The sequence below is a fragment of the Protobothrops mucrosquamatus genome, unplaced genomic scaffold (assembly GCF_001527695.2).
Source record: "Protobothrops mucrosquamatus isolate PMUCROS unplaced genomic scaffold, P.Mucros_1.0 scaffold2164, whole genome shotgun sequence".
Taxonomy (NCBI): Eukaryota; Metazoa; Chordata; class Lepidosauria; order Squamata; family Viperidae; genus Protobothrops; species Protobothrops mucrosquamatus.
The window spans coordinates 201,754-218,832 of NW_015388260.1; the positions used below are offsets into that span (position 1 = coordinate 201,754).

The 17,079-nt window shown below is 36.9% G+C and overlaps 1 protein-coding gene across 1 annotated transcript in view; it reads right to left on the reverse strand.

Moving 5' to 3' along the window:
* Positions 1 to 5,591: 5,591 nt before the first annotated feature.
* Positions 5,592 to 17,079, reverse strand: part of PKP4 (plakophilin 4) — a 94,946-nt gene continuing 83,458 nt past the window's right edge. Inside the window, exons 16-21 of the mRNA XM_015824223.1 lie at positions 15,420 to 15,615; positions 10,944 to 11,028; positions 10,700 to 10,817; positions 8,786 to 8,917; positions 8,405 to 8,478; positions 5,592 to 6,698 (exon numbers count right to left, since the gene is read on the reverse strand). Of these exons, the coding sequence (XP_015679709.1) occupies positions 6,450 to 6,698; positions 8,405 to 8,478; positions 8,786 to 8,917; positions 10,700 to 10,817; positions 10,944 to 11,028; positions 15,420 to 15,615 (854 nt within the window). The 3' untranslated portion in view covers positions 5,592 to 6,449. The remainder of the gene's footprint in view (positions 6,699 to 8,404; positions 8,479 to 8,785; positions 8,918 to 10,699; positions 10,818 to 10,943; positions 11,029 to 15,419; positions 15,616 to 17,079) is intronic.

The following is a 17,079-nucleotide window of genomic DNA, read 5'->3' on the forward strand; positions in this document are numbered from 1 at the left end:
ACAGTAATTTCTACAATTATTTTAGAGAATATGCGAGAATTACAGCATGATAAATAGTTTTGGGATCCTGCTCAGCTCCTAATGTTTACAATACTTGAGGCGTGATTACTTAATGTCCCAATAGCAAGACATTGAAATGCTAACCACCATTAAAAAGTAGCTTGTGAACGAACTCCTACATTTGTAGCTAAACTAAAGTGGTTTTGCAAGCAATTTCTTATGTTTGTATTTCAATCCAAAATTCAAAGCAAAGAGACTCCGGATTTTGCTATGCAACTGATGGGAATTCTATTTACAGATCATTTCAGGTGTATGGTAGAAAATGAAAATAAAGTAGAAAACACACCCAACTACAATCACTTGCTGAGAATTCATGATTGGAATAAAATTAACAGGTGTGATACAAGAATAGTATTTCTTTGAAAATGTCAACACTGCAGTTCTACTTCTGCTGTTGTTATAAGTTTATTAGATTAGTGAAATAACTTTGTCTATCTTTTCAACACAAGCAAAAGTATTTAATACAGAGAGGCTTAGGAAACATCCACAGATTTTAATGAAGACATAGTTTTGCTCAACTAAATATACTGGATATATTTTAACATTATTTGGAAGCATTCATGACCTGAAAAATGTTTGAAAATGGTGTAAGTTTGATTTGGGTGCTCTAAAACAGTCTCGTGTTTACAAACCTTTAAATAAACATTATGATAAGCATTATAGCTTGCCTTAACCCATACATCTTGCCTATTGACCAAATGAGCACTTGGCTGCAAGGCTAATATTAAAGATATAAATCCTGTATTAGAGAAATGCAATCTATTTTGAAGATAAAAATAGCTGTGTTCCCAGAAAACAAAAGGCCCTGGAAGGGTTGGAATACAAATCCCAAAATAAAGTCTGGCTAGAGATATTAAAGATTTATTTATGATAGTCATCATACTTTTTCAGGGTTCAGCAAATAAACTTGGAAGAGCAGTGACATTACCCTGAGAGTTTTCTTTCAACAGGAAAAAAAAAAGTATGGGAAATGTAGGAATGATACAGGAAACAGCTGTTTCCTGAAGCCAGCAAATATTCCAGCAATTTTGAAGTGCTTCAGCAATAACACCTATGATCACATCCTTTTCCTGGAAGTTCAGACTCTTGACAGTGTGAGATCTCTTCAGGATAAAAGTATAGTCTATACACATCACCAAGAATAAATAGTCAAGGATACCTTGTAATGAATGGAGCCTACGTGAGTTTGATGTAGTGGTGAAGGCACCAGAAACCAGGAAACCAAGAGTTCTAGTTCTGCCTTAGTGGAAATCTTTCCAAGAAAATTACAGGCACTTGTTCCAGGCAGTCACTGAAACCAACACTCATTTGAAGGTGTGTGCATTACACAGGCTGTAATAGACATGTAGGCTTATGTTAAACTGATCTTTTTGAATTTCACATTTGCATTCTAAGCTTAAAATGGGAAGATACAAAGGCAGTTTCAGGAGGTCTTGGCATTTATCATGTTGGGATTTTATTGGAACTAAGTTTAATGTTGGGAAGTGGGCTCCTTTTAAACCTAACAGGATATGCTACTGTTTTAATAATGCAATATTTGTGTGTTTTAATGGATGTGGTAGTTCTGTATTTTATTGCTATTGCTTGGGATATGGGTATCTAACCCAGGTCATGGTGGTTATATCCAGCCATTAATTAGAAACTTGAGTCCTGGTTCAAAGTTATGTTCCCTTCCAAAGTGGCAGATTGAATCTTCCTGCTTTTGGTGTAACATGTGAGCAACAAATGTTGGTAATAGCTGCAAAGGCAATATAGGAACCATCTCCAGTGCAACCTTTCCTACTATGGTTCCCTCAAAATGTGAGATTACCACTATTGTTAATTCCTACTTGTTTAGGGACAAAGCTGATTTAATCTATTATTCAAGTGCTGTAATGAAGGGCAGTATAAATATTTTCCTATGAATCATAGGCAGCTTGAAGAACCTGTATTAAACCGAATGCCAATGTGTTGAATGAAAATGCTGACAAGCTTAAATTGCTTTGAATGAAAAACCCTTCAGAAAGAGATGCTGTATTGGTGTGTATGCATGCACATTTGTAGAGTATAAACTCTACAAATCATATTTAAGTGACTTCAATATTTACTTTATCATTGTTTTAATTTACTATTTTACTTTACTGACCAAATGTTTGGTTTTTGCATTTTTGTTTTTGGTTCTTTCTTTTAGCTTCTTCTGAGTGGGTTTTTACAGCTACGATGTTTTTCTGTTCTGAAACGTTTTATGTTAATTCTTCTCTAAGGAAACACATTTGGTGAAAGAAATGTTTCACTTCTCACCAAAAGCACCACTTGAGTTTTACACAGTTGAGCCACGTTGCTATTTCTGATTCTTAAATGTATGATGTTTTGAAAAGTAGTAGCAATTTTCGGAGTACTGTGTACCAGAAGAATATTTGGTCGTTAGTTTAAAGAATCGTATTTGTATCTTAGCCAAACATTCTTTGATGGTGGTGGGAAATAACACTCCCTTAGGCATAAAATGAAGAGGGGGGGGGGTAGTAGGAAGGACCATGAATATTGATAGAAACTCCTTGGAAGACTGAGAAAAATATACTGTAGTTCCAAAAATCCTTCTATTACAATTGAAAGTCACCGGATCTAAAGAAATGTGGTCCGGACCACAAAAGTGGTCCATTAATTTTGGTAGCATTTCGTGAACTACTGCAAAAACTAATGAATCACCGTTGGCAGGGTAGGAGCAACACCTACACAAATTTCAATTGAGATTGAACAACCCAAAGGGCGTAATCTATTCAACTCATAGAGGAAGTTGTTTTACTGAGGACGAAGAGTTGTATATTTTAATGATCTAAAAACTGGGCTGTGATCTGTGAAATCCTATTAAAAACACAGCTGAAAGCCTCAGCTATTCATCTATATTAACAAAATGCACAGGAAGCATTTGGAACAATTAGGAAGAGTACTAACGGTGGCTAGGAAATAGTATTATGATATTATCGAATTAATAGGGTTGGAAAGTATCTCTACCCAATCCAGGAATCTCATACCATTATTTAAAGCCGCTAATGCATTGATACAATGAAGTGTATTTTCATGATTTAAGTTATTAATATCTTTTACCCATCAATCAGTATCTTCTGCAGCACAAAAGGTGGTTTAACAGAACGATTCTGTAGCCCTCATTACTATCATTATGCCAGTGCTGGATGCAAATATGAAACTAGAGCTCTAAAGGAACATCAATAAAACAGAGCAGCATCTAAATACATTTTAAAAAAAGTTATATGCATTGTGTTTGTTAAATTGAGTAAACAATTTGGGAATCACCCTTTTATGGGAATATCCCCCAGCATTTTGGAAGTCCAAATTTTTTTTAGTGTCTTTATCTGCAATTACTGATGTTTAGTAGTAGGCTTTGCATCAGCTGCAGTTAAGTTTTATTGCATTTTCTTTGCATATTTTCATCAGTGCAGAGAACTGTGTCCACACTGACACTAATTTTCATAAGAGCATCTCCTCCCTCCAAAGCTGTCAGCCTTAACAATTACTTTTCATCAGTGTCATCTTTCTCATAGGAGAGGTCAACAAAACTTGTGAGTTGAGCTTGCCAACCTACCATTAATTCTACATTAAGATAAAATGGACCAGGCTGAACAGAAATAAATTGAAACTCACCGTGGCCTTTCATTTGCATAATAGAAAATGTGACGTGTGTGGACTTCCAGGGAAGAATGCCGAATTGAAGATGGCTCCAGTAAAAGCAGAAACGACGACCACAGCAATGAAAAGCTGGCAAATAGATTGGCTCTTCATTACTCCTCTCTGGACAAGGAGATACTCGAGATTGCTCACAAGCATTCCAGACAATTGCTCCTCATGAGGGGACAAGAAGACAGCAGTCTCCAGTGGGCTTAGAGCTCTGGGAGATGAGGCAAAGACATCTTCACTCAAACCTAAGTTGGTGCCTTTCAAAAGGGTTCACACTCTTTCCAAAAACTGCTGGTTAACTGTTTTTCAGCTGTTAGGAATCTTTTAATCTAAAATTTTACAGCACTGGGTGATTTTCTTTCAATCCTTAGTAAAAGAAGTTTTACATACAAGTTTAAGGACTTACTCTTTTTTTCTTTTGGAATAAACAGCAAAACAGAATGGAACAAAATATCTTTGCATTGGATGTATTGAAGGGTATTTTTGAACAATGGACCCAGAAGTTATTTTAAGAGTGCCTGCCTCTATAGATAGTGTCCAAAAAACGTTGAGAGGAACAAGTTTTATTGGACAGAACTGAAATGGATAAGATGATTTCAGAATGACAGGTTACAAGAATGATATGGAAAACAATACTGCATTGAATATACAAATGAAACCTGATGTCTTAATAATTATTATTAATAATAAAAGGGATATGCAAATAATAAACCAAAAGATTGACCTGGAAAACTTTCCTATATGAGTTTTACAAAAGAGACCTGTTAAAAGTTTTGAAGGATATTGTGAGGAGGAAGAAAGAAAAAATGAAATAAGACCAAGTTCTGGGACAATGTTTGAAGGGACTAAAATCAAGATTTGTCGGTGGAGATTCTGTTATCCAGGTCATATTTTGAGCTTAAGTTGCTGGATGAAGTTGCCTTTTCCATCACTATTTTCTAAATTTTATTATAACCATATGTTCCTTACACCTTTGTGCCCCTCAGTGTTTTCCAGTGTTCTCAGAAGTGGGCATGTCTTCAGCTCCCCGAGACAAATTGATGAAAAGTAAGATCTCAAATGATACTTGTGATCAGATATAAAATGGAACAACTTTGTCATAGCTTAGGTTATTTTTGGTCTGTAGAAAGCCAAAACAATTCCTTTAAACCTTAATACAAACAGTATCATGTAAACATTCTCTGATATTACTAAACTTCAAAGCGAATGATTCTACAGCAAACATTTTTTGCCAGAACTACATCAAAGAGAAATAACCAGTGAGTGAATTCAAAGTACTTGATAAAGCACTGCAGATGGGGATATGGTCAATGATTCAGATGGCATCTTACCTTGACTTATACGATTGGCATCTTAAGCATTTTGAATTAAAGGAAGTATATAAGCTCAGTCTCCAGGTATGTATCAATCTTCTGCTCAGAATTACAAACATTTTTGTTTCTGCTTGTTCTTCCATCTATGGCTTCATTTTGCTTATGAAGACTGTAATAAGTTCTATTTATGGAGTAGCAGCAATAACACAATCACAACCAGATGCAGATAAGCAACAAATAAATCCTAACTAATTAGAATTGGGTCTAAACACTGGGCCTAAAAAAAGTGAATGGAAATAATGCTCTTAAATGAAAGGAAAAAATGTAGGAAGAGGTACCGGTATATGAGCCAATTGGAAACACTATGGGAATAAAAGAGAAAAAAAGAGGATTTTTTTATATTCTGTATCTTGTATTTTTGAACAGAAAATGAACTGTGAACAGCAAAAAATAATGGATGCTGGGAAATAAAAAAAAAGATGACCAAAAAGTACATAGTTTTGTGTTTCGACAAACAAGAAATAATTCTGGACAACAGAAAAAAAGTGCCAAAAACTTTGCATATGCATATATTTAAATCCATTTTTACAGCTAACAGTGAGCATTTACAACTCTTTTGATCTTTAACAATAAATGTGAAAAATAAAGAAGAATGAGAAGGGAAGTACTTTCCATGGCTGAGATGTCCATATTTATTTTTCCCCCCATAGGCATTAAAATGGCAGTGAAGTCTTCTGAGAAAGAGGCAAAGAATGAGAAAGGTGCAGATATATTTTGACTGAAGTTTGTGCTTCAAAAGTACACTATTTGTTTTAAAAACCAAATGATATTTATTTATAACAATCAACTCCATATGTGTTTTCTCTTTCTCTGGCCAGAGTTGTCAATATTTGAAATCAGTTTTAAAATGACACATGGCATTAAAATGATGGCACTTCTAACCAATGTGGCATTTCCATATTTACAACAACTAAAAAGAAATTTACAAGACATGATAGCATACAATCTTGACATTTAGTAATAGCGGTAAAACAAAATGGCATCTGGGCATCTTTTTCTGTACAACTATGAGAATAAGACTTCTATTCACATTTTTTTTTTAAAAAAAAATCATTTGTAATTTCATCTGATCTACACATTTCCCAAATCCATTTCCCTCAGTTCTCAAACCTTTCATCACGTTGCCCACACCTTCACCGAACTATAGGAACTACAAATAATGAGATCTAAAATCTAAACAGAGCAAACCTCCTCTCTTTCCAATTTCTCTCCCGTCATCCTGATTATTAAAACTCTTCCTTCTTTCCTTCTTTGTAATTCACTTTCACACTTCTCCCTCAAAACAATGAATCCATTACTCAATTTCTTCCCAAGCAAAGTTAGAAACTGTATGATTTATGAATGCTACACCCAAGAATCAGGGGACCCAGGATATTGTTCTGTTCTGTAAGAAGGTCGTCTGGTAGAATAGAAATCGACATAGTTTGTGGTTGATTTCAGTCCATACTGTGTCGTGTAATCTGTAGAAGCTGGGAAGTGAACCCGATCATCAAAATATGGGTCTTCGTAACTATGTGGGGATTGCAAATACAATCTATATGCATCATAATGCTTTCTGTTGGAATCATCTTGACTGTAGTATAAGTGCTGATGCTATTTGGAAAATAAAACAAAAGCACAAGCAATATTATTCACTTTCTTAGAACTGTATAACAGATTTCCATGCATAGAAGTAGCAGTAAATTAGTCGTATGAGAAATGAGTTCTGTGATGACATTTCTACAGTGGGAAATAATATTTATCAAATCTTGCGCAGTTTATTTTTATTAGCCTTTTTTAGATCCACTTTCAAGAAGGCCAACAACGAGCCTGTATAATTTGCAGCATAATGAGTTAGCTCACAAGTACAGTGTGTATATAAAATAATACTTTTGATCTGGTATATGAACCCAAGCATCTGTGGAGTCAAGAGACAGTTTCTTAATCAAGTATGAAGATGATGGTGATTATGCACGCTTCAGTCTTTAATTAACAGTATTTTCATTTTTTGTCCTCCCTAGTGAAGATACAAATAACTAACAGGAGATATTTATTCTTAGGAAACTGTAGTCCATTTCAATCGACACTTTCATTGTTATTTAATAAAACATACCTAAATTACTTTCCTGAGGAATATGGTGGCTCACGTGGTTAGGGTATAGCCGGAGGTTAGAAGCTCATGTTTGAGACATGAGTACTGCCGTGGAGCAGGTTTGAGCCCCCGTCCTTTGCTCCATCTCCTGCCGGGGACATGAAAGGAACCCCAACTGGGAGTCCCCTGGGCAATGGTGATGTCATGAGCTAATCCTTTCAACCCAGAAGTGCCTCGATCTCTTCTTCAAAATAAAGTTGCAGTCTTCCATTCAATACTTGTTCCATTGCCTATTCGTTTATCTTGCTAGAATGCTGAAAATGCATTATTTTCTCTCTAGTGCATTTGTGTTTGGGCATCATACACAAACTAATGTCCTCCTTAGAGAAATCATTCACCTCTCTATAAACTTCCATCTTTGACTACGCCCTGAGAAGAGTTGCTTTTTTTCCTATTATTAGTTTGTACTTTTCCCACAATTCACGAAAATTCAAAATTGTTAAGAATTATGCCCTGCATTTGAACAAAGTTCATTACTATGAATAATGATGGAAAACCAAAGTGTCATATTGTTTCTTCAGCTGTTTCATTAGTAAGCTCACACACTAGCATCTCATCAACCTCCTGCTAAAGGCATTTTTCTGTATTGAGGATTTGGTTCTATGTCATTTTTCATTCTTTACTAATTGCAAATCTTGTTGTGCAATTGATTTTACAATTTTCCTTTTTCTGGTGGCACATTTTAAGGATATGATTAATTATGCCTCTGTAGGAAAAAAATATTTTTCATGTATAGGCCACCTCATGTGCAAATATTGCATATGTGCTTTCAGTGAAGATGCTCCATAACCCATTTTGGTATACCCATGGCTCCTTTGTTTAATTTGTCTATGTGTTATTTGTATCCCTGTTACCTAATGTCATTTTGCTTTTACTTATCAGACAAATTTCTTAAGGAATATAGTTAGACTTTTTAGGACCTTGTTGTGTCTACTTCCCTATCATGGGTATTGGCCAGAGTTTTTCTTGGAGGAAAGAGGGAATACATTTATATTCCTGTGCTATCGGACATTTTTGGTGAAGAGATTTTTTTTCCATAAAATTTTACATGATTCCTCAGGATAATGCCCTGTTTAATGTCCTCAGATTACTGCAATGCCATTAACATAAAATCCACCCACACTGGGACACAAACTGATTATCTTTAGAATAAGCTTCCACACCTTACCTGTAGGCGCCGATTTTGGTCCCTTGCTGGTGAGGAATAGGAACTGATATAAATTGGCGAAGGTTTACTAGAGCCTGTAGGTAAATAGCAGTATTGTATTAAAACCAAATTTCATGCCAAGTGATTATTTTATGCTTTATTGAAAGAAGAACAAACTTTTTCAATCAATATCAAAAATAAACTGGTCTGGTATCAGAAAAGCTCCACTGGCACTCAATACATTATTTTAGAAGCTATTTTATAGGTGATTTGCAAATATAACCTCAACTTGTTTACAGTATGCTTCCCCCATCCCAACCCCTGAACTTTTATAAACAAAGAGGTTAAATAGAGAGAGTAGTTTACATTCCTGCTTTCAGTTTCATCTCACTGGGCCCTTACCAGTATAGATGTCTTTATGTGCAATCCCATCGCCTTGGCTATTATAATATTGCATAGAAGACTGGGTCCTATCATATTCGGAATGAGGGTCTCTAATTCCCAAGAGTGCTGGTGAGGAAGATGTGCTGCCAACTGAGGAAAAGAAGGAGGCAGAGAGAGCGGACCAAACCAAGAAAAAAGAGAAAGAGAAAGAGAAAGAGAGAGGGGGGGGGAAAGGGTTGAGTATCAGATCCATTCAGAAACTATACAACTGATTGATAATAATCAACTACTTGACTAGTGACAAAAAAAGGACAACAGGTGTATATCTGCCAATATTAATTGTGATCTGGAAGAGAGATTTTGCACTCAGTGCAGCAAGTAATCTGTTAAGATTAGAAATATGATGATCCAGTTAAAATGTTAATTTCAAACTCCAACTCCAGCAGTTTATTGGACAATGTGCCCATCTCTAGCTCTCCACTTATCCAATTGCACAAGGCTATTGTAAAGATTAAATTAGTGGTAGCAATACCATGGACATAATGATGGGACACAAGTTTGAAAATATGTAATCAGCAACTAGGTAAAATAGACATTTACTAGACATTAAATACATGGCTTTTAAAACATTAGTTAAGTTCCTAAGTAGTGGAACAGAAATGATTAAACCAAAATAACAACAAACAAACATCTTTAAAAGCAAGGCTATTTCCTAATGTATACAAAGGCATTAGCAATTTTCTAGCGAAGAACCTTTTGACTTTATGGATCTTTAGAGGATGTTTGCTGATACTTTTTCATTATCACAAAAATATATCTACTTATGCAAAGTAATTGCTTTCTTTAAGCAACACAGCCTTCTTTTGGTCTCTGCTGCTCCAAGAGAGAAAATAGCATATATCTCCTGAAAAGAACTTCCCACTTCAGTGGATCAAAAAAGAAAAAAGAAAAGGAATAAAATTCATATCTGAACGCTGGACAACGATAAGCATCAAGGAACATTGATTTCTGCCACTCTTTCATCTCCAATTCAGTGTATCTGATACCACATGTGTATTGCAGCATCTTTTGGAAATCACATACATCTTGACAGCTGGCAAGAAACTGAACAGACCAATATGCTTGGACACTGGAATTTCTAACGCTTGCAGAACTTCAAAGAACCAGCCCCCTGCCTGATATATTCATGATTTCTGATCAGCAGAAAACTTCCTGTGTATCTCTTTTCGTCTTCTTGCCCCTCCCTTATCCTGTGCGATAACACATCTGTGAGGATTGGTCAAAGAAGTTCTAGCTGGGAGGCTGCAATGAATGGCATAGCTGTAGAATGCAGGTGCACAATATTCAAGAATGCAAGTGGATGGGTATAGGGGCTAAAACTATTTGTTGCCTCTGATTGAAGGAAGATGTTGCTGTCTTTGGGGGCAGGACTATGCATACAGAGAAAGGAAGCACTAGTTCCTCTCCTGCTTCCAATAAAATGAAAAGTTGATTAATTGTAGTTAGACTTCTAGGCTGTTGAGCTTAATATTGTCAACACTAATGGGTGGCTAACTGAGAGGGTTTCATTCAAGAGTTTTTCCCTTTCGCATCTATAGAGACAGGAAATTGAACCAAGGGCCATTCAAATACTAAATTTGTACTCTTTCTCTGATCTGAGTGTTCCAGTATGGATACTGTTAAAGTTTAACTTCAAGTATTCTCTCTTTGATTGTGTCAGACTGCTTTATAAGTCACCTTGGAGAGCTTTTGATTAAAAATTTATAGTCTAGCTTTGTCCTATCAAAATCAAGTCAGGAAAGATAGCGTCAACTGCATAGGAGAAGAGAGGCTGACAGAGAACAATTTTCTAAGGTTTCAAAAGATGTGTGCAAAACCTGTTTGGTTAATGAATATCAAGTTTGGCACATACAAAAAAGGTGATTGACTGACCAGATTGAATAATAGGTGACATCTGCTGATTTGCTGTAGACAAGGAGGGATGTGACTTGAATCTATCACGCTCAAGTGTTGACACAGGAGTAATAAAATGATTTTGATTCCAGCCATCCTGTGGAAGAAGGAAAAGAAGGTCACAATAAATAAATTCCATTTAATTAAGAGAAATTGTTCAGACTTCACTATGGCATTGAATCTTAAAGAATATTATCTTTGTGAGAAAAAGTTAATATATTACCTTTTTATAAATGCTACGGAGGTCACGATATTGCCATAATGTGTTGAGCACCTGGGCTGCTGCCTTGACAACCTTCAATGATGATCTAAGAAGGAAAGATGTATCAGACACGCACGCACACACACTACACAATGGCTGGCATCCCAGTGCTAAGTTACCGTTAAAATAGTTTCCTTTAACAGAATTTTCCCCTTGCAACCCCAAAATCTAACTCTGAAAGCAGAGTCTGCACCTCTGAAAGTGAGAAGTTCTATTAAGCTAACATGGGTCTGCTAGCAACATTCCTTGACTGAAAATTAACTTCTGCTTTACGTGAACCATAATCCACTTGAAAGAACATCAGTGTTTTATGATCAAAATGAACTATCAGCAACGAACAGATAAAGGGATAAGTTGGAAAGGAAGTCTCATATCCCTATAAAACAAACAGGTTATGACCCAGATAGCAAAGGACCTTGACTGTACACATGGAAAAAAGATGAGGAGAAAACCAAATGCACCCTTTTACTATGTGCATGGCTCTTCCTTTTTAGGAGACTGAAGTGCATAAAGGCTGTAAATCAGGGGTAGTCAACCTTGGCTCTTTTATGACTCGTGGACTTCAACTCCCAGAATTCCTGAGCCAGCTAAGCTGGCTCAGGAATTCTGGGAATTGAAGTCCACGAGTCATAAAAGAGCCAAGGTTGACTACCCCTGCTGTAAACCAAGAGTTGATAGGTTAACAGAGAACTTATTTCATATGCCTATCCTTTTTGGGTAGCATGGCACATGTATTTCACCTTATAGCAGTTATGCCAGCATACTATGATGTACATTTCAAAACCACCTGGTGTAGGGAGTTAGATTGGCATGGACAGGTGGGCTTTTTTGATCTATCCAGATGTGTTCTTTATTTATGGAATGGCTATGGTAATTAGTTAACAGCACCTAGGAAGAATTAATCTAAGTCAGTGGTGGCGAACCTATGGCACGCGTGCCAGAGGTGGCACTCAGAGCCCTCTCTGTGGGCACGCGTGCCATGCCCCAGAGATGACAACCGTCCCTCTTCAACCAGCCGCCCGCTAACTCACCGAGGTCTCATGTGGCTGGATGCATCCCAGCATGGCTGGTTTCCCTCCCCCCCACCCTGCCTCGCCTTGTCTCACCTCACCCCACAGGACGAGCCTCCTGCCCACTGCCCCACCTGCCAGAGACCCCCTGGATCTCCCCCAACCCTGCCTGGCCCCCACAGGCATCCCTCCCCACAAGCAACATCGAGGTGACCACGCCCACCTTGGCCACACCCACCATCTGCCATGACCACCACAGCCACGCCCACCCAGTGGGCCACGCCCACCTGGCACCTGGTGATAAATAAGTGGGTTTTGGGTTGCAATTTGGGCACTCGGTCTCTAAAAGGCTCGCCATCACTGATCTAAGTGGTTCAGAAAGAGGGGAAGACAAATATTCATTAAATTACCACTAAGAAACGAAGCTCTTTATAGACCTGTAGCACCACCGATCTAATGAGGAAAGGTGCTAAATGCTAGACAGCATAATCTGGAAAATGCCTAATGAGGATGAGGGACTCCAAGTTACTAAAGGGATATGAGATTCTTTCCTATATTTACACTTCTCTGTTGGATGATGCAGTGTCTTGTTCCCTTGCCTATGAATATTTTCTATCTATATTATGTTTTTTAGTTAAAGTTACCCCTTTGCTATGCTTTGCATAATAAACATTTGTGTTTTTATTTGTGTGTTTATTGCTTTCGAGTCCACAAAATCCAAAATCCAGTGTTATTTAAATTTGGGGTATTTCCAGATGAGATCGTAGCAATCTTTTTTTTTTTTTTTTTAATGTGGAGATTGCCACGCAGAGCTTTGAGTATGTAGCCATTCCAAATGAAAACAACAGGGCTCGACACTCATTAGCAGAAACAAGCTTGAATGTATCATACTTCATTTAAAAGTGCCTTAGTTACCACTCCATTTACAAGCCCAATTAAAGATGCAGGTTTTGGCTTACATGATGCGAGTTCTGAACAGCTCCTTCCATATAAGCTGAAAGCAGCGATTCTCAAACTAGGGTCTGTGACTCACAATTGAGCCACACAAGGACAACTGTAGTCTCCCTGCATTCACCATCAGCCAGCTGGCTGGGCAGAACATACCACTTCAATCCCCACCTCTCAGTGTCGTTCCCTGCCAGTTAGCTGCTTCATAGGAATACATAAAAACTGAATTCACTGAAAAGTGGCACATGGGTACTGTATTAAAATAGTAATCCACCCCCCCGAAGAGGCATCCATTTAGTTACCCACCCTGCATCCATGGGGTACCGTGCTGCATGGAATTGTGACTGTGATTATAGCAACTCAAGAAGTAGAATGGGAAGGGGAATAGGAAATTTGATGATTTCTGTTGGAAAATGGGCATGTTTGTGCTAAGAGTTGATACATATGACATATGCTGCACAAAATAATTTAAATTGTATGTTGAAAATTTTGGAGCTGTATTGATATTTAACAAGTTAAATATACCTTTGTTTCAAAAACATTTTTGCAGGTCCATGATCAAAATAAAATGACTGACTGACTTAATTTTTTGGTACATAATAAATTTGATTAAAAGGGACTTTTAAAAAGGGGTGGGTGGGAAGGCACACACAAATGCAACTATAGTTATCGTTCAGTGAAAAATGGTATTTTCTATGAACATGTAGGCAGGGCTCTTTTAACTTGGAGATCCGTGCATTTGGGATTACTTACAAAAGAGTTAACAAACACTGGTCTAACTGTTTATGAAAATCAGGGTTTCTATCAATGATGACCTCTAAACATGACTTTTCTTTCCTTGAAGCTAGAATTTCACTTTCATTCTCCTCCTTTATTTTGTTGGGTTTGATTTACCTTATGAGATTGGAACATGAACACAGCACCATTTATTTATTTATTTATTTATTTATTTATTTATTCATTCATTCATTCATTCATTCATTCCTCGTATCCTTTATTTTATTAATTGCCATTAATTCATTCACATTGTATTCTGCTCTGCCCCAAAGAATCTGAACCACTAAAACACTGAACATGAGAATAACAGAATTCAAAGCCCTAGTAATAAGAATAAAATATTTTTTAAAAATTCTATAATACAACTTAAGAAACAATCCCAGGCACCAATCTTATGATCTCCAAATAATTCTTAAAGAGCCAAGACAAGATTTAGTTCTTTTGAGTGTTGGAGACAAAAGAGACACTGTAAAAAAAAAAACCTACTTTCACACCACTCCTTATAATCTGATGAGGAGACACCTAGACATCTTCTTAAAGGTTAATCAAATAAAATTGGCAGATTCTGTTTGAAGTAGGAAGCCCTGAAGGTAATCTAGACTTATGCATATAAAGCTTTACAAGTAATAACAGGAAACAAGCAGATAACTAATGCAGCACCTGAAGGATCATTGCTATATCATCAAACCAGCTTTTAGGAATTTGATAATTCAACTGAAATGTACTTTTATGCACTTTGACAAATATAATGGCTAAAAAAAATATACTGACACTTTTAAATAATCAAGATTGCATCGGCTGGCAGTATTGACTAGCACGGGGCAACAAAATTGAATACAAAAATGTGTGGTGTTAGGGCCACTGGCTTGGATTGGCAAGTGCTTATGTAAAAATTCAAGGTCTTTTCACACACTTCATTTCATTTAGGAGAATCCCACAAGCTCAGAAACAATTGTTCATGTGTCTAGAAGTAGAGATCAAGAATTCCTTTGGTACAGGTGACCCAGTGTCCTTATATATGCATAAGAATTGCATATTTAATCTAATTTAAAAAATCATCCCTAAGTGGCACTGAGACTAAATACCAAGAGAGATAGCAATAGAGAAAAGAGACTAGACTTCGAACACGATTTAATGCTTCATAATAGCATCCTTCTTTTCGCTCTCTCTTTTTTTCCAATTTCACAGCAGACATTCCCAGCAGCTTTTTCATGCTTTGCCACATAGCCACCTTTTAACGATCAGGCAGACATCGTCTTTTTATGACACCAACCAGCTTTTGGCTGGAGGTTCCGACAAATACATACAGAGAGACATATATATGTGAGCACATATATACCCACATTTTCTTTGATCCGGTGCACAGCATCAACTCGGCAAAGCGATAAATATCACTGGCATTTACAGAAATTTTTAATCCTGAAGCAGTTTGCAAGAAAAGTGCTTACAAATAAATGCTCTGTAACAAGGAAAGCGGCAGGCACTATGTGGACCTTATGAAAATGAAAACTGGAAAGACACTAAGTTCCCTCTATTTCCTCCCAAACAAACAAATATAAGGCTAGTCAGTGAATTTAATAAGCGGACACAGTGCGGAAACAAAGTTCCCCAAATCAACAGCTATTTCCTTAATTTAATACGTTCCTGTTCTCAGAAGCTACCGAAGGTTTCTATTGGAGAAATTCAAACATCCGGTACTGACCTGTCCCCTCTTCCTTTGGTTATGTTCACCAGTTTTTCTATTCCTCCCGTATCCGCCAAAGCTTTGGCATTTTCCATGTTTTTGCTGGTGACCTCGTGCAAAGCACAGCAGATGGCTGCTACTGTTTCGTCAGAGAGAATGTTGGGCCCACTGCCTCCTGGAAGGCGGTTTACCAAGTCCCGCATAGCGTATTTACCTGAAAAGCAGGCGATGAATTATGCCACAGTATATACTTTCAACATCATAAAGAATGATGATACGGAGAAATACAGGCATTCAAAAACAATGGAAAGAGGTTCTATTTAATACGGGAAAATTAATTTCATAAAAAAATAAATAGTCCTATGCAACTCTTTATAGAGCAGTGTTTCCCAACCTCAGCAATTTTAAGATGGGTGGACTTCAGCTCCCATCATTCTCCATGCTGCTTAGGGAATTTGGGGAATTGAAGTCCATCCATCTTAAAAGTTGCTGAGGTTGAAAAACACTGGTTTAGAGGGAAAAAGTTAGGTACTGCAACATCAATTTTCAAATTAAAAAAAATATGTACTAGATTCTTTTATTGGATTAAGGGAAAGTGTGATTAAAACGATTCTGGCAAGAAGCCAAAGTACACAGACATATACAAATCTGTTTACTTATTTTAGATAACCTTGTTTTAGCTGAGCTATTTTTAAAGATAAAAAGGCACAGTCGAATTAATTGCATAGCTTTCAATATGTGGTTTCTTGACACACGGCAGATATTTCATCAGGCTGCTCTCTCTTTTTCTTTCAAGCATAACATGGAATACGCAGACAACAAAACAAGACCAATGTTACGACCTAATCTTGGCTCTAGTGAGTATGGAGGCAATAAAATGTGTATAGAAGAGAAAAACCAGTTCTTCACATTATGGGTCTGTTCTTTGAAAGGTTTGAATAGGGCACAGATATTCTGCTTGCTTCATTTTTCACCTGTTACAAATAATCTCTGTGAATCTCTTAGAAAGAAAAAGATGGACATTGCATGATAAAGAAAAATAATGACCTCAAGCTTTGGCTTGATACAATTTAGGGACTTTTAATTAGTCTCTTTTTTACAAACATGAAATGTATATGGATATAAATCGTAATTAACATTTGGATTTAATTAGACAAGTCATGCCCTACTTGGATCATCCTTTCCCAGATATTTCATTACTGAAATAGAGAAACAGAACGACTATGAACAGACTGCTATTGAATCAAGGAATTCTATTGGAAAATGAGTAGTGTTGTTTCCTTCACTGACAGTACTGAAGGAACAATATTTTTTCATCATTTCGGGGAAACGTGTAATGCATGTGGAATTGATTTTTTTCATTGCTTCATTGGAGGGAACCCAAGATAAGAGTTCTTTGAGAATAGTTCTGCAGGAATCTTCATTGAGATGTAGGAAGCTGTCAGAGTCCGTTTAAAAATATGATTGCATGACTTCCTGAGGGCTAGGGCAGGATTAGTCTACTTCAATGGTTCTCAACCTGTGGTCTGCGAAGGCTTGAAGAAATGTTATGATTTAAATCTTGAGTCTTGGGGGTCCCGTGGTGAAGAAAAGGTGGAGAACCACTAGCTGATCTCCAGTGGCCGAAGGAGGGGCTGGTCAATATTCATTTTCAAAGTAAGAGCAGTTGAAAAATGAA